The 18253-nt window shown below is 46.4% G+C and overlaps 1 protein-coding gene across 1 annotated transcript in view; it reads right to left on the reverse strand.

The window, feature by feature from the left end:
- LOC143934101 (cytoplasmic phosphatidylinositol transfer protein 1-like) overlaps window positions 1-18253 on the reverse strand; it is a 223820-nt gene that overhangs the window by 52317 nt on the left and 153250 nt on the right. Inside the window, exons 5-6 of the mRNA XM_077457416.1 lie at window positions 9464-9535; window positions 2999-3091 (exon numbers count right to left, since the gene is read on the reverse strand). Of these exons, the coding sequence (XP_077313542.1) occupies window positions 2999-3091; window positions 9464-9535 (165 nt within the window). The remainder of the gene's footprint in view (window positions 1-2998; window positions 3092-9463; window positions 9536-18253) is intronic.

Raw genomic sequence — 18253 nt, forward strand, 5'->3', positions numbered from 1 at the left:
TGGTACGGGGGTTTTCCGTTTGAGAGGAAAGGACTTTTTCCTGTCCGCTGTCCGGTCTAGAACCGTCTCTAGCCCTGGGCCAAAAAGGAGGTCCCCCGTGAGGGGTATCCCACATAGCTTTATCTTGGAGGCATTATCCCCTGGCCATGTTTTTAACCAGAGGGCCCTTCTGGCCGAATTGGCTAGAGCCGCCGTTCTGCCCGACATGCGGACGGACTCAGCAGAGGCATCCTCCGGATCCTGCCACTCCTTTTTAACCGTTTCCATTAAAACTTCGTGCACTGGAAACACCCTTCTTTTTGGCTCCCCCAAACCTGAATACATTTGGTCATGCAGGGTTAGGGGCTTTTTATCCGTCTGGATACCGAGGGTTGCATAAATTGCCTTTAAGAGGTCCTCTACCTCATCAAGGGATAATTTATATCTGGAGGCTTTCCTGGACCCGTCCTGGTCCTCCCCCTCGGAACCCTCCTGGGAATCGGAAGAGGAACTGTCTGGAAGTTCCCTACCTGTCCCTGAAGGGCCTGCAACCTCTGTCCCCCCTGTACTAGCAGGTTGGACCGGAGCAGAGCTCTGTGCTAGAGGTGGGGTTGTATCCTGGGGAGATGGACCCGTGGGAAGCTGAAATTTTTCAAAAAGGGACCTAAAAGAAGAGAAGGTGGACGAGAGCTCTTTAACAAGCTGCTAGTCCTGACTCCTGCTCAGATTCCCTTTCCCTAACGAGGGAGTCAATACACCCCTTGCACAACACTTTGGTCCAAGATTCCCCTAAAATGTCCCTACAGGAGGCACACTTCTTTTTAGAGCTATGCGTAGACCTAGTTTTTTCCGTAGCTTTCTAAAAAAAAGGAAAAAAGAAAAAAAACAGAAAAAGACAAAGTCAATCAAAAGCTCGGGATACAACCCTGGGAGTGCACTAGACCCTTTTTTTAAAACGAAGGGATCTGAGCCTCCCCTCCCCCCTGGCCACCCAGGGGGTCTGTCCCCCCCCCCCCATGATAGAACCATACATTGGGGTGGGGGGAACCTAGATAGAGAGTACCCCTCCCCAGGGTGCTCTTACCTTAGGAATGCTGGAGATAGAGTCTGTCGTTTGAGCCTCAGCTTCCGACATGACTGCAGGTGGCTGCTTACTACAGAGTTCCACGCTGCCTGTGCGCGTTCTGAACTCATCTCCAGCTTGTGCCCGGCCCTCCTATCAGCTCCACGACCCGGAACCGGAAGTCGATCGTATTCGAGGTCAAGCCTTAGTTTCCGCCGGATACGACATCGCCCGTCGTTCGGCCCGCTCGGTTCAAAGAAAAAAAGGGGCGGACTGTACCCATGTACAGGGAAATCTTCCGAACGGCTTGCCAGCTGCGTCCCTGTAGACGCGATAGGAGTCCCCCACGACCTGAAGCCGCGCTCGACTCGGAAGGGGTGGCAGTACCTGGTGAGGTAAGTAAACCGTTCGACCCGTCCGACACGCGGACGCTGGTTTCGAACGGTTTGAACCCAGCTTTCTCCAAACGAAGCCCCTGCTTCTTCCAACTGGGTTCTTTTAACGACAAAACGGCCACAGCCTCCCCGACTGTTCGGCCTGGTTCCTTGCACAGTGTCTCCCCGCCGGAGGAAACACTAATAACTGAGGTCCGGCAGGGGAAGTAAGAATTTATGGGCTGGCGCAGTGTTTCCAGAGGAAGAGGAGGAGTCTATCTCTCAGTGGCTGTCCTGAAAGACGATTAGGGAAATAACTAACTTAAAGCTTAATTGAACCCTCTTAATGTATGTAATGCAATTAGGCTGAACATAGTGCTACATATGTCTTTAAAGTTTTATCAGCTTAGTGTTGCAACAAGACCACAGTTCAGGAAGGGGGGCGTATTAATTCCTGTATATGTAGTATGACTGGATTCTACCATTAAAAGGATTTAACTGAGCTTTAAGGATCACAAGTGAAATCTTCACAATAAAATTAGTACACACCATAAATTACACATTTTGATTATCAATTTTTTGCATTTGTATTGTCTGTTCACTAAACTTTATCTTTATTTTCACAGCCAGGCATGTGATGGATATTTTAACCACTTTTAGAAACGGTTTCACGACTTATTTAACTGATTGGGTGCTTTTCAAAAGATTAAGGAAACATGTCTACGGGGCTTTACAAAAAAAAAAAAAAAAAATGCCAGTTCTTTAGGCAGAAAAAAAATTGCTCACAGATTTTGTACAGGCGTTTAGCAGGTTTTTTTCCGTCAGAAAACTGCTCTCATAAATGCAAAACAGAAGGTTTTTTTATCTGCTGCTAATGCTGAGCTTAAACTAAGCCTCTAATCGCTCCAATGTGCATGGACACATTGGATAATATTGAGCTGCTTCTATAGGCCAAAATGCTAAACTCCTCTAGAAGCAGCAATTTTTAAAGTTTATGTGCATGAACCCTCATAATATACAGTTTATGTTCCTGTCAGTGGTCTTGAGCAAGTGGGTTTGGGAGGCGTTACAACATACAGGTATGTGTATTATGTGGACAAATCAGAAACGTGGTTTAGAGTTTGTGAGGTTTGGAAAGGGCAAAATCTCTGCCTGCAATCACGTCTCAAACAGAACCTGCTGCATTCAAAGAAATGGAAGCTGGAGGCTCAGAACAGTCGTTCAGCCCAGGTTCACATTGCTGCGAGTTAGAAATCCTGCGAGTTCAGCGGAGCGCAAACAATTTCAATCCAGCAATGCAGTTTGACTTCGGGTGAGATTTGAGACATCTGTGTGGGTTCCTGCACAGATGGCTATTGAAAAATCGCATCCAAAGTCACCAACAGTAGTGCAGGAACTACGTTTGAGAATCAGTGCAGCAAAGCCAGTATTGCACCGATTTGGGCTGTGTTATTGCCGGCATTTAAAACTCACACTAAAAACACAGGAAAACCATACTCCTGGGTGATTTATAAGGATAAAATGTAAATAAATAACAGCTTTGCTCAATCATAATAAAATCTTGTATTGTTTTAATGCTTACTTCTAGTTTTTTGTAATAGCTTTCTGCTAAATCATCAGAAGCTATATCAATGTAGCACACATCGTCCTCTGGTGTGGGTTTTTCCCCAAATACCTGCAAAAAAATAATTGTCATTAATTCCAGCATTTTCAAAATATTTTTATATTAGAGTACCTGGAAAAAGCGAGCGTTTCAGAATATCATTTTACGATGCTTTCGTGGTCAAGTGAAAACCTTTTGCTGTCCTCTCACACTATTAAAAAGGTAATGTAAAGAAGTGAAAATACGAAAACCTTCTGCTTAGAATCTTGATGCCCAAACATTAAAATACAATTGTACTCAGAGGTGCTCTGTATTTCATGACCTTGCCTGTTACATGCAAAAGTAATCAGGGGGCACTGCAGGCAGAATCTGCAGACTACACCTCTGATTTTATGTAATGAGAAAGCTGTGTGAGCAGAGGGATCCCTCTGTACCCATTCCCAGAGGATCCACCATTTCTGGAAATCACTGCTGAGGCCTATTCATACTAGGTGTCAAATTATCACAACGTGCCATCGTGCATTGAGGTCCACGGTTTACAAGCTGCACATTTTTGAATGTGCTGGCAGCACACTTTAACACAAAACACTATTAATCCCAAAGGGAAATTGTTACGACCCATGCACACTTAAGACAACACAAGATCACAACATTAAACTGAAAAAGATGCAAAAACACAAACTTGCCAACAGCCATTAACCCCAAATTAAACACTACACTACAAATAAACATACAATTAAAATACAACATAGAATTACTATGTTGTACAGATTAAAATAACAGAAAAACTACCAAATACACCACTTTCTCTAAATAACCAATACTACTATAAAAACACAAAAACCTGATCATAAACCTCACCTCCAGCCAGAAAAGAATTATATGTCTTGATCGCCACAGGCAGAAATTATTTTGCACCTGAAGGTCTCTACTTTTTATTTATAGCAGTCGTTTTCTCTTGGATAAGTTGAGTTACTAAAGGCACCAAGGCCAGCCATAGACTGTTCGAATTACAGGCGGTTCAGCAGAGACTGGCAAAGATTTGAGCCATGTACAGACAGGCTGAATGTACCCAAGCTGATCAAATTGGTACAACCAGCCTGTTGGATTTTACATGCAATTATTGCTAGTGCCCCCCCCCCCCTTCATTGAGAGAACATATTGGCTGACCGTGTTGATGAGGGGAATTGAGCAATTTTATTATTGAGTAGGGATGCACCGAAATTTCAGCCGCCAAGCATAGTGGTCAAAAATGGCCTTTTCGGCAATTTGCCGAAAGAAAAGAATGTCTGAAAATGGGGCAGGGCTTGGGCACCACCCCACACCCCTGGTGCTGCCCATCATGGGGGGTGTATAGCACAGGAGAGCCGCCTCGGCCACCTTGTTGATTAGAGTGCCGAGAACATCACAGCTTTAATTTCAATAGCTGTGTGTTTCCCACCACGCACGGCCACATACAGACCCTCCCCCTTGTCTGGGGAACTTTGATAAACCAATCACCTGTCCCAGGATTGGACGGGTGATCGTTCTATCAAAGTGCCCAGACAAAGAGGAGCTGTATGTGACGGCGTGTGGCAGGGAACACACAGCTATTGAAATTAAAGCTGTGATGTTCCCGGCGCTCTAATCAACCAGGCGGCTCTCCTCTCTTCCCTTCACAGGCTGCACCACTCGGGACACAGGCTGGCTGCATTTATCTCCTGTACCACGTCCCCAGTCTCTGACCGCCTCCTGTACCACGTCCCCAGTCTCTGACCGCCTCCTGTACCACGTCCCCAGTCTCTGACCGCCTCCTGTACCACGTCCCCAGTCTCTGACCGCCTCCTGTACCACGTCCCCAGTCTCTGACCGCCTCCTATATAAAAATATATTTTTTTTAAATAATTTTCAGTATCCATTTTTGGTATCGGTTTTCAGTCCAGTGTATTTTTAATTTTTGGTATCCGCACAAAAAAAACCATTTGCTGCACCCCTATTATTGAGATTAAGTGCTCCATCTACGGCCAGCTTAACCTGCAACAAAAATAGAGATAAGGAAATTGGACTTTTGTGACTATCTACTTTATGCTTCTGAAGCCAGTTTTTTTTTTCTTTTTTGTTTTGTTTTTTTAAAAAGGAGGCTAGCACAAGTAGTCCACATTATACATTTCTCATGATGGTGCGATCACTTGAAATGATGAATCCACCAAAAATAAAATGCTAATTTCCTGGCAAATACCAAGGGTTGACTGAATGAGACCCCCAAGCTCTGCTCCCAGTTTGCCAGTGCAGGCATGACAATCTAGTTTACGTTCATATAACCGCCATTGCTGAATCAGCCACAGAAATACTCAGAATACATATGTAGAATGACACCAATGAACACACTAAAACAGAGACAAATATCATTCCAAGGAAACAGGTAAAGAAATAATCACGAAGGGATAAATCTCCAGCAGTACCAAATGGTGTGATATCACAAGCCAATAACTGCAGACTTTAGTATGGCACAACTTGTACATGCTCTGAAAAATTTAAAGTGGGCTGTATAATAGGGATGCACCGAATGGGTTTTTTGGTGCCGAAACCGATACCGAAAATGAAAAATACACTAGGCCGAAAACCGAAACAGCACCGATACCGAAAATGACTGTTTTTAAAAAATATTTTTATACAGGAGATGGTCAGAGACTGGGGACATGGTACAGGAGATGGTCAGAGACTGGGGACATGGTACAGGAGATGGTCAGAGACTGGGGACATGGTACAGGAGATGGTCAGAGACTACGGACATGGTACAGGAGATGGTCAGAGACTACGGACATGGTACAGGAGATGGTCAGAGACTACGGACATGGTACAGGAGATGGTCATAGACAGGGGACGTGGTACAGGAGATGGTCATAGACAGGGGACGTGGTACAGGAGATGGTCATAGACAGGGGACGTGGTACAGGAGATGGTCAGAGACAGGGGACGTGGTACAGGAGATGGTCAGAGACAGGGGACGTGGTACAGGAGATGGTCAGAGACAGGGGACGTGGTACAGGAGATGGTCAGAGACAGGGGACGTGGTACAGGAGATGGTCAGAGACTGGGGACGTGGTACAGGAGATGGTCAGAGACTGGGGACGTGGTACAGGAGATGGTCAGAGACTGCGGACGTGGTACAGGAGATGGTCAGAGACTGCGGACGTGGTACAGGAGATGGTCAGAAATTGCACACATGATACATGACACATGATACAATTGATACAATGCAGCCAGCCAGTGTGTCCCCCGTTGCAGCCAGCCAGTGTGTCCCCCTCATAGCAGCCAGCCAGTGTGTCCCCCTCATAGCAGCCAGCCAGTGTGTCCCCTCACATAGCAGCCAGCCAGTGTGTCCCCTCACATAGCAGCCAGCCAGTGTGTCCCCTCACATAGCAGCCAGCCAGTGTGTCCCCTCACATAGCAGCCAGCCAGTGCGTCCCCTCACATAGCAGCCAGCCAGTGCGTCCCCTCACATAGCAGCCAGCCAGTGCGTCCCCTCACATAGCAGCCAGCCAGTGCGTCCCCTCACATAGCAGCCAGCCAGTGTGTCCCCTCACATAGCAGCCAGCCAGTGTGTCCCCTCACATAGCAGCCAGCCAGTGTGTCCCCTCACATAGCAGCCAGCCAGTGTGTCCCCTCACATAGCAGCCAGCCAGTGTGTCCCCTCTAATAGCAGCCAGCCAGTGTGTCCCCTCATAGCAGCTAACCTGTGAAGAGAAGAGGAGGAGAGTCGCCTCCGTCGCCTGTTTGATCACAGTAGGGGAACATCACAGCTTTCAGTTCAATAGCTGTGTGTTCCCGGCCGCGTGCCGCCACGTACAGCCCCTCCCCCTTGTCAGGGCACTTTGATAGACAGATCATCCGTCCAATCCTACGGGTGATCTGTCTATCAAAGTGCCCTGACAAGGGGGAGGGGCTGTACGTGATGGCGCGCGGCCGGGAACACGCAGCTATTGAACTGAAAGCTGTGATGTTCCCGCGCTGTGATCAAACAGGCGGCGGAGACGGCTCTCCCGCACTATATAGATATAGCTTTTCATGATGGGCGCACCAGGGGCGGGGGGCGGAGCCCCGCCCCCTACCCTGGCCCCGCCCCATTTTCGGCTCCATTATCGGCCGTTTTTCTCTTTCGGCAAATTGCCGAAAAGGGCATTTTCGGCCGATATGTTTCGGCGGCCGAAATTTCGGTGCATCCCTACTGTATAACATTTACATAAACACCCTGTGCATGAATAAAACAAACATTGTTTAATTAGATAAATAGTACAATTTAGTGACAACTATGTGACCAAAGTTTGAATATTTATTTTTTCAGAGTTTGAATAGTCTTCTTTTAACACTGCCAAGCAAACTCTACATACAGGTCTCCTGACCAATCACACACACAAATGGTTTACTGGCACCAAGCTCATCTCAAATGCCTTTATTTGTCTATGTATAATATCTAAGTGTGCGTCATGGATGCAAACAACTGACTATTTGTTGTTTCCCCCCATACTTGATTTGCAATACAAATATTTGCAGGGAAAGTACTACCGTCTCCTAGCATAACAGTATTTGCATTTCTAGTTTATTAGAACACTACACCAGACATATGCAAATTATACGATTTGCACAAAGATTTTTTTTTACTACCAGATTTATGTGAGGACATCTCAGTTATCTACTGACCCACTTTCAGGCCCCGTTCACATCTTGGCGTTCTGAATCGTGTGATTCGTCAGGTGACAATCGCGGTAAAATCATGCAAACAGAATTGCGGAAAGCCCAAAAGAAATTCTTTAGAATCGTGGGCAGAAACGCTGCAAATTAGAATGGCAAGATGTGAACGGAGCCCAGACTTTTTTCATTTGTAAAGTTATCTTGCTTCTTGTTCAAATAAAGAAACTTTATTGTTCAGTATGGGCTCAGGCACACTTTAGGGAAATCTCCTCTAGACACGGTTCACACCTGTGTGGGCTGCATTTTGCAGGTAACAATTGAAACTAAATGGGCTGCCCTACCCTCAAAAAAGCAGGGGAAAGCCCCTGTTTGTGCCCTAACTACTGTTGATGTTATTTTCCGATTAGTGTCTTGTACTCTATATATGTTGATATTGGCTTCAATGTTATGTTACGCTTACTGCTCTTAATTCTAGTTGGAGAACAGTCGATATTTCTACGGAATTTTTTTTTTTCGAAAAAAAAAAAAAAAAAAAAAAAGCTGATAAAAGTCTCATACCCACTTTGAAAAACGCGCTGCACAAAATAGCGCCATGCAACTCCACACAGGCAGTTTTTCCAATGTGTGGGGTGCCATTAAGCGTTAAAAGGTACCCCTGTGCTTCTGCTAAACAGCAGTGCATTTCTCTCTCGTGTTGAGAGCACATGTAATTGTGTGCGTATTCCAAGCATGCAAGAGAGTGAACTTGGCCTTATGCATTTTTTCGTCCTATTATTGACCTGACTAGGCATGCAATAAAGTTCAATGCAATGTGAATTTGGACCCTTAGTTTAACTTTTAACAAAAAAATCCCCCCTCCCAAACTTAGGACATCTGGAAGATTTACCCCCCCTCATGACGAGGCCTTTTTTTGCGATATGGCACTGCGTTACTATAACTGACAATTGCGTGTTCATGCAATGCTGTACCCAAACAAAATTCGTTTTTTTTATTTTTTTTTTATAGCAGAAAGTAAAAAGGAATATAGGCCAATATGTATTCGGCCACATATTTTGGTAACAAAAAAAATCCCAATAAGCATATAGTCATTGGTTTGAGCAAAAATTATAGTATCTACAAACCATGGATCTCTAGATCTATTTTTTTTCACTAGTAATGGTGGTGACCAGCGGCTTATAGCAGGACTGTGATATAACGGTTGACAGGGAGGACACGGACACTTTTTTTTAGGGACCAGTGCTAAAAATATGCACCTTTGCGGTACTGACACTGGTTGAGAAGGGGTTAACATCGGGGCAATCAGCGTTAACTGTGTACCTAGCCAGTGTTTTCCAACAGTGTGGGAGGTTATTTTACCAAGAGAAGGCAAAGCAGGACGATGGATTACTGTTCCTTTCCTACCAAAGGAACAGCGATCTGCCTTGTTGTACCAAAGGTTTACATATACATACATATATACACACACATTATATATATATATATATATATATATATATATATATATATATATATATATATATATATATATATATATATATATATATATATATATAGTCCAGTGCAACGTGTCTGCCCTGTAGCAGTAAAGTGGTTATTTTTTTTTTTTTTTTTTTTACAGATGTCCATTTTCCTGCTGGGAAGACTCCCTGGTGTTGTCCTGGTGACCCTTGTGGATTAAAGGGAGGAAAAATACAAAACCGAGTAAAATTTTCCACTGAACAGGTAACAGGTTTTTTAGTACAAGGTTATAGTATGCAATAAAAAGGTGCTTACCCGTATATTGGAGCCATTATTATTTTCAAACTTTGTTTCTATTTTGATTTGAAATTTTGGCAGAAAAGAACACTGAAAAAAAAAAAAAAAAAAAACAGATTCCACTGTAAGAAAGGTGTAAAGTCATCACATATGCACACAAAATATTTAAATAGCAAGCATAGCAGTTGTACAGTAACCTGTTAAGTAAATTCTAAAACATGCAGGGACTTGAAACCTAACATGGGGTCTCCTCAATGCCAAGCTATGCCCAGAAGCATGATTCGCTATGCATTTTCTCTTTACATGCATATAAAATGCAAGAAAAAAAAAAGTGTATAGCATAGATGTGTACAGACACATTTACATGCTTTGTACAAACCTGGCAGTCCCCAGAGATGTGAGATTAGTTTATCCTGATCTGGGTGAATATAAATGTGTGAGGAGACCATCTTATGTCTGAGGCATACCAAGTCTAGTCTACCTGTCCCACAATCAATGGATTAAAAAAAAAAAAAAAAAACTGCACGACTGGAGAAAATAAGCCAACATTGGTGTGGTCATTTCCTCCCATGGCCTGCTCCTCTATATAACAAGCCAATGTCTGCACAGCCATCAGTTTATTATTCTTTGGCCTAATAAATTACATCAAATCAGATTATTGTGTGTGAAATGCACCCTAAATAAATGCAATAAAGTTAACCTGTACAGAACAAAGAAATCTTGGAATTCAATTACATTCCTAAGGCCGGGCTCACACTGGTACAACGCGACAGTCGTACCACTTTGGATCCGACTTTGCCCTGTGATTTTAAGTCCGACATGCATCCAACTTCAATGAACAGGGATCAGACTTTGATCCCAAAAAATACCAGGCACGGTGTCTGGTATGAATGAATCTTTAGGGGGAACTCCACGAACAATGTAAAAACCAAATTAAAAAAACAGCGTGGGTTCCCCCGCCAAGAGCATACCAGGCTCTTTGGTCTGGTATGAATTTTCAGGGGAGCCCCTACCTGAAAAAAAAAACAGCGTTGAGGTCCCCCCCCAATATCCATATCAGACCCTTATCCAAGCACACAGCCCGGCAGGTCAGGAAAGGGTGTGGGGACAACGAGCACCCCCCTCCCCAGGCAGCATGCCCTCCACATGGGGGGGGGGGGGGGGTGATTTGGGGCAGGGGGGCCCTGCGTCCCCACCCCAAAACACCTTGTCCCCATGTTGAGGACAAGGGCCTCTTCCTGACAACGCTGGCCATTGGGGGTCGGCGGGGGCTTATCGGAATCTGGAAGCCCCCTTTAACCACTACAGATCCGCGCTATTGCCAAATGACGGCATTAGCGCGGACCTACATTTCCGGGACTACGTCTATTGACGTCGTCCCGGTTACGAGCGGCCTGCGCGCCCCCTGAGGGGCGCGCGCGGCGCGCTCTGTGATCGGCGAGTCCGTGAGACTCGCCTGATCACCGATCCGTGTAAGGGGTCGATCCCGACCCCTTATCACGTGATCAGCTGTCAGCCAATGACAGCTGATCATGTGATAGAACGGAGCCGATAATCGGCTATTATTCCTCCTCGCGCTGACAGCGCGAGGAGAGAAAAAAAAAGCCGATCACCGGCGGCCGTGATCGGGACATCAGTCCCGATCACGGCCATCAATACAAGGGACCACCTGCCACCTGCCTGTGCCCACCTGCCTCCCGCAGTGCCATCCTGAAGTAAAATAAAAGCAAAAGTAAGTGCCCCCCGTCAGTGCCCATAGTGCCCACAGTGCCACCCACAGTGCCACCCCACAGTGCCACCCAATCTGCCTCAAAGGTGCTGCACCCCAGTGCCGCCCATCAGTGCCCAGCAGTGCCACCTATCAGAGCCACCTATCAGTGCCCATCAGTCCCATCTATCTGTGGTACCTATCAGTGCCCATCCGTGCCACCCATCCGTGCCACTTATCCGTGCCACCCATCCGTGCCATCTTATCTGTGCCCATCTTTGCCCATCAGTGCCGCCTTATCTGTGCCCATCGGTGCCGCCTTATCTGTGCCTATTAGTGCCGCCTTAACTATGCCTATCAGTGCCCACCGGTGCAGCCTATCAGTGCCCACCAATGCAGCCCATCAGTGCCCACCAATGCAGCCCATCAGTGCCCACCAATGCAGCCCATCAGTGCCGCCTAATCAGCGCACTTCAATGAAGGAGAAAAATGACCCGTTTGCAAAATTTTATAACAAACTATTAAAACATGATTTTTTTTTTTTTTTTTTTTTTGCATCTTTTTTTGTTTGTTTAGCAAAAAATAAAACTCCGAGCTGTAACTAAATACCACCAAAAGAAAGCTCTATTTGTGGGAAAAAAATGATAAAAATTTCATTTGGGTACAGTGTTGTATGCCCGCGTAATTGTCACTCAAAGTGCATCAGCGCTGAAAGCTGAAAATTGGTCTGGGACTGAGGGGGGTTTAAGTGCCCAGTAAGCAAGTGGTTAATAAGGGGGCCCCCAGATCCCAGTCACACACCCTATGTGGACAAGTATGGGGTACCCATTCACCAAAAAATAAAAAAAATAAAAAGAAAGAAAAGTCAAAAACAAAAAACAAAACAAAAAACATTTTTAAAGTAATTTATTAAAGTGGTTGTAAACCCTTACAACCAACTTTGACCTACAGGCAAACCTAGATTAAGGCTTACCTGTAGGTCCAAGAAATAGCTCCTAAACCTATACGGTTTAGGAGATATTTACCCGAAGACAGCCACCGCTGTCTATGGCACGATATGCCGCGATTGTCGGCTCCCGTGCGCATGCGCGGGAGCAAAGTCACTCCGGGATCCATGGCAGTGGCGGACATGAAGACGGAGGACCACTTCGGGGGCTTCGTTCTCAGGTAAGTTATTCATAATGAGCTAGTATGCTATGCATACTAGCTCATTATGCATTTGCCTTGCAGGGTGTGTTTTTATTTTTATTTTTTAGCCTTTACTTCCTCTTTAAGGCAGTTCGGTCATCTCTTCCGATCTCTTCTACCTCCTCCGGTGCAGTCTTCTTCCCTCTCTGCTGATGTCTTTTAGCCCTCTCTGGTTCTTCTCCCTCTGTCTTCTGCCTCTACTGGGTCTTCTCCGCTATCTTCTCGCTCTTTTGCTGGGTCTTAGCCGCCGTCTTCTCCCTCTGTTCTTCCGATGTTGACGCAGCAATCTTTCCCGCTCTAATGCCGAGTGTGCAGTGTGCCACTACTTATATTAATGGCCCCCCCCCTTATGATGTCACCACTCATCATGTCTTGGGTGGTGACTTTATAACGGTCACCCCCACCCCATGCCAATATAAGTAGTGGCACAAAGCGCACCAGGCATTAGAGCATCGAGTCAACATCGGAAGAAGAACGGAGGGAGAAGATAGAGGCAAAGACCCAGCAAAGGCAGAAGACAGCGGACAGAGGGAGAAGAACCAGAGAGGGCTCTAAAAATTAGCAGAGAAGACCTGGAGAGGGGAGAAGAATCAGCAGAGGCCGCAGAATAGCCAGAGAGGGGAGAAGAGATCGGAAAAAAGAGACGACGGAGCCGCTTAATAAATTACTTTAAAATGCGTTTTATTATTGACAATTTAGGTGAATGGGTAGGGGTAAAAATAGGATTTTTGTACTCACCGTAAAATCCTTTTCTCTGATGTTCGTTGACGGACACAGCACTTTAATCTTGACCTTAGGGTTTTATTGCCACCTTTAGGAGAGGGCTAGGCAAAACATATAAAAAACCGCCACAGCACCGCCCAGGGGCGGTCCTACTGGATATTACCCCTCCACTCTGCTTCCAGCAGCTCAGTTTGTCAAAAAGCAGTACAAGCAGGAGGGGTGGGTGCTGTGTCCATCAACGAACATCAGAGAAAAGGATTTTACGGCGAGTACAAAAATCCTATTTTCTCTTTCGTTCATTGACTGACACAGCACTTTAATCTTGACCTTAGGGACGTCCTCAAGCAGTGTACAAAACTAGGGGTGGGAACAGCAACAAATAAACTCCACCCATAACAAAAAACTCCTCAGAGGAGTCGCGACCTCAAAGCGGCCACCTGCAAAACCTTGCGGCCGAGGCACGCCCACATCAACTTTGTAAAATGTGGTGAAAATGAACGACGACCTTTCCGCCTTACACACCTGGGGAAACAGACGCTTGATGTCGGAAAGCCCAAGAGGCACCAATTTCCCTGGTAGAATGTGCCATGACAGGAAAGGGAGGCGCCCGCCCCCTTAAGGCATAAGCCTGCACCACGATCTGTCTGATCCGAGAAATGGTGGCCAACGAGACCATAAAAGCCCTTCTTCGGACCAGCCACCGATACAGAGTCCGACCTCGGGAAAGGGGCCGTAGCAGACAGATACACCTGCAGAGCCCGGACCACATCCAAAGAATTTAAAGCACCCTCCTTGGGATGCGACGTTTAGATGAAAAGCCGAAACAACCTTCGGAAGATAAGGCTGCGGATTCAGCACCGCCTTATCCTTGTGAATTACCAAGTAAGGAGACTTGCATGACAAGGCCAACTCAGAAACCCGCCTTGCAGATTTAATAGCCACTAGAAAGACTTTGAAAAAGTGTCAACAACGGAATCTCCTTAATGTTTTGAAACGGTGGTTTCTGAAGCACTGAGAGCACCAGATTCAAATCCCACGGGGCAGTGGCAGTTGTACAGGAGCAGCCACATGCTGAACCCCCTGAACAAACGTACGCACCAATGAATGAGTTGCCAACAGTCGCCAAAAAAAAAATAAAAAAAAAAAGCGCAGCCAAAAGCTGATAACTGCCCCTTAAAGAGGAAGTAAACCCTGATGGGTTTACTTCCTCTTTTTTTTACCTGCAAAGGTAAAGCATAATGGACTACTATGCATCGCATAGTAGCTCATTATGTGTCACTTACCTGACACAGGAGCCAGCGAAGTCGCCGCTGTCCCCTGTAGTCCGCCGCATCCATCTTGCTGGTGGCGTCTCGCAGCTCCGACGAATCACAGCGGCGAAGCCGCGATGACGTCACTCCCGCGCATGCGCACGGGAGTCGCGTCTCGCAGCTCCGCCGCTGCCATTTCGGCGAAGCCGCGATGACGTCACTCCCGCGCATGCGCACGGGAGTCGACAAATTAGGCAAATCCATTCTTGGACTTGCCGCATTTAGTGCGCCTGCGCGCCGCTGTCTACGGCGCATGCGCCGTAGACAGCGGTGCCCATTTTTCGGGCAAATATCTCCTAAACCATATAGGTTTAGGAGATATTGCTTGGACCTACAGGTAAGCCTTAATCTAGGCTTACCTGTAGGTCAAAGTGGTTTGAAAGGGTTTACTTCCTCTTTAATGGTGCTCAATGCAAGTTTCTGATCCACTACCTTGCGACAGCAGGTCCTCCTGCATCGGCAGCTGCCAAGGAACATCCGCCACCATTTGTACTATGTCGGCGTACCAAGGACGTTGAGGTCAACCTGGTGCAATCAGAATCACCGGAATCCCCTCGGCCTCCTCTCTGCACAGCAGACGAGGGAGGAGTCTGAGCGGGGGAAAAGGCATAAATCAGTAGATAATGCCTCCATGGAGCCACCAATGCGTCCGCCCAGGGATCTTTTGACTTGGCCAAAAACCTCTGTACCTTCCGATTGAGCCAAGAGATCCACTTCGGGCATGCCCCACCGTAGGCAAATTTTGCCAAAACACTTCCGGATGCATTGACCCTTCCCCCTGGTCCAGCAATTGACAATCGAGATAGTCCGCCTGCCAGTTTTCTACGCCTGGAATGTATATGGCTGCCAGAGCCGGCATGCGCAGCTCTACCCACTGTAGAATGCGTTGGACCTCCAGCGCTGCAGCTGAGCTCCTTGTCTCTCCTTGATGATTGACATGCCACCGCTGTGGCATTGTCCAACTGGATCCTGACTGGATACCCCTGCAGCCTCTGCGACCATGTGGACAGGCATCGCCTGGATCGCTGGAAGCTCCAGCACATTGATCGGCAAGCAGGATTCTTCTTGCGTCCAGCGACCCTGGGCCGCCTGGATGCCCCAAACTCCTCCCCAGCTGGTCAGGCTGTCGTCCGTCAAGATCACTGTCCAATGAAGAGGAAGGAACGACTTCCAGGACCGAAGGGCCGGAGACCTCAGCCACCAGAGGAGCAAAGTCCTGACTGGCTGGCTCACCCGAATTTGACAATCCAGGGATGTCAGATTTGTCCCGTTTTGATAGGATCTCTTTCTGCAAGACTCAAGTGTGGAATTGAGCCTACGGTACTGCCTCAAAAGCGGCTACCATGAGACCCAGAACTTGCATGCAAAAACGCAGCGACGACCACCTGCAGGACATCAATAATTGTACCACAGTTTGAAGAGTCTGCAGCTTGTCCGAATGGAGAAAGATTCTCGCCTCTGAAGAGTCCAGAATCAACCCCAGGCGTTGACTCAGCACCAACACAGACTTCTGGAGGTTCAACACCCAAACTCCCAGAGAGTCTGTATGGTGATCGCCACACCCTTCTGAGGCAGAAGCTGCTCTCAGGTGGTCACCCAGGTAACCCACGATTGCAATCCCGTGTTGCAATGCCAGGATTGGGGCCAGCACCTTGGTGAAGACCCTTGGCGCAGTCGCTAGGCCAAAGTGAAGAGCTACAAATTGGTAGTGCTTGTCCCCGACCGCAAAGCACAGAAACCTCTGGTGTCTGACGCATATGGGGACATGCACGTATGCGTCCTTGATGTCCAAAGACACCAAGAAACCCTTTTCATGAAGTGCAGCGACCACAGAGCGAACTGATTCCATCCTGAACCTTCGCACCTTCATGAAGTAATTGAGGGCCTTGAGATCCAGGACTGGACAGACCCCTTCCTTCTTCGGGATTATTACTAAAAAAATATGTAAAAATAAAGTGTTAACTAAAAAAATAAAATTAAAGCGCCCCTTGTCCCTGTGCGCAGAAGCAATCGCATACGTAGGTCGCGCCCACATATGTAAACGACATTCAAACCACACATGCAAGGTATCGTCATGAACGTTTGAGCGAGAGCAATAATTCTAGCTCCAGACCTCCTAACTAAACCGGTAACCTGTAAAAAAAAATAATAAAAAAAATAAAATAAATAAAAACGTTGCCTATGGGGATTTTTAAGCACAGAAGTTTGGCACCATTCCACGAGTGTGCGCAAATTTCAAAGCATGACATGTCAGGCATCCATTTCCTCGGGGTAACATCTTTCACATTATGTGAAAAAAATTGGGCTAACTTTACTGCTTTGTTTTTTAGTGGATCCCCCCCCCCCCCCAAAAAAAAAAACACATTTGAAAAAGGACTGCCCAAATACTGTGCAAGAAAAAGTTGCAATGATTATTTTATTCCCTAGGGTCTCTGCTTAAAAAAAAAAAAAAAAATATATATATATATATATATATATATATATATATATATGTTTGGGGGTTCCGAGTAATTTTTGAGCCAAAAAAAAGATGATTTTTATATGTAGGAGTGAGGCATCAGAATTAGCCTGGGTAGCAAGTAGTTAATATTTTAAGACTGAAGATGTGCTTTTGTACTTTGCAAGCCCCACTTTTATTTTAGAATGTTACAGTGCAAAATGGTAGAATGTTACAGTGCAATTGCTAATCTGAATCAGTTCTGTACTAAATGTAATCTTTAAAATCTTGATCAGTGCTATAAAAATGCACTGATCAATGTAAAAATGACACTGGCAGGGAAGGGGTTAACTGTTCCCTGGGTATGTTCTAACTGGAGGGGGGATGGACTCACTGGGGCAACAGATCACTGTTCCCGATCACTGGGAAAGGTACATCTGTCATGTCCCCCTGTCAGAAGGGGGATCCTTGTTCTGCCTCTGTACTAGGTGATCGCGGGTCGCCGGCAGACACCGAATCTGCCCGTCCGGCGGTCTCACTCCTGGTCGCTATCGCACCGGTGGTTTGCGCAGGAGACCGAACCTACCACCTTATAACGACGGCGGCTGGTCAGCAAGTGGTTAACATTCACATATTCCTAAAGTAGTAGCAGGGTGAGCTGAGCTGCTAAAAGAGCACTTGGCTGACTTTAGTGCTTCTGCTGTGAATTTGGAGGACGAATTGCTCCAGAGTCTGCAGCTATAAAGATCATTGATAGCATACTTTAAAGTTCATTGTTGGGAGTGTGTGCTCTCCTGCTCCATCATAGCTGCTGGTTGCAGCATGCAGATTTTGGTTGTGGCCCTCTCCTTGTATGTACACCTACAAAGTGATCGATTGTGGCCAGTCCCTGGGTGGAGACCAAACAAGATTTAAGCCAGCCAAGTGTGCAGTCTCATGCTTGTTATAGCGTGTGTAATACGCATTTCAAGCACCTCGTTTGTCTGCTTTGTTCTGCTAGATTGGAATCTTTCATTGATTACTTTGGATCGGACAGACTGTTCTCTGAACTCTGCCTGCCTTTTGATTATGGATTAACTCCAACTACTCTGAACCTTGCCTGCATTGTACCTTGACTGTCATTGAACCACTCTGCCTGTCTGCCAACCGCAAGTAAAATGTTTGCTTTGCTCAGTTTGCACCTGCCATGGTGTGGTACCCAGGTACTATAGCATTGTGTAGTCCTAGCAGCAACTGAGTATGTGTAGGCTTGCCTGCCTTATGGGAAAAAGGGGCTGCTATAGGTGAAATACACAGAAGCTAGCTATAACGTCTGAGCACCTGCGTTAGAGGCAAGCGTGACATTTACTACCATTTCCTAAGAACGTGTAAATGCTCACAATCATCCTGTAGCCAGGCAATGGACACTCAAGTAACCTCTCACTGGTTTGGTATAAAATGTA

The sequence above is a fragment of the Lithobates pipiens genome, unplaced genomic scaffold (genome assembly GCF_037356315.1).
Source record: "Lithobates pipiens isolate NorthernLeopardFrog02 unplaced genomic scaffold, aLitPip1_a1.2 Scaffold_27, whole genome shotgun sequence".
Classification (NCBI taxonomy): Eukaryota; Metazoa; Chordata; class Amphibia; order Anura; family Ranidae; genus Lithobates; species Lithobates pipiens.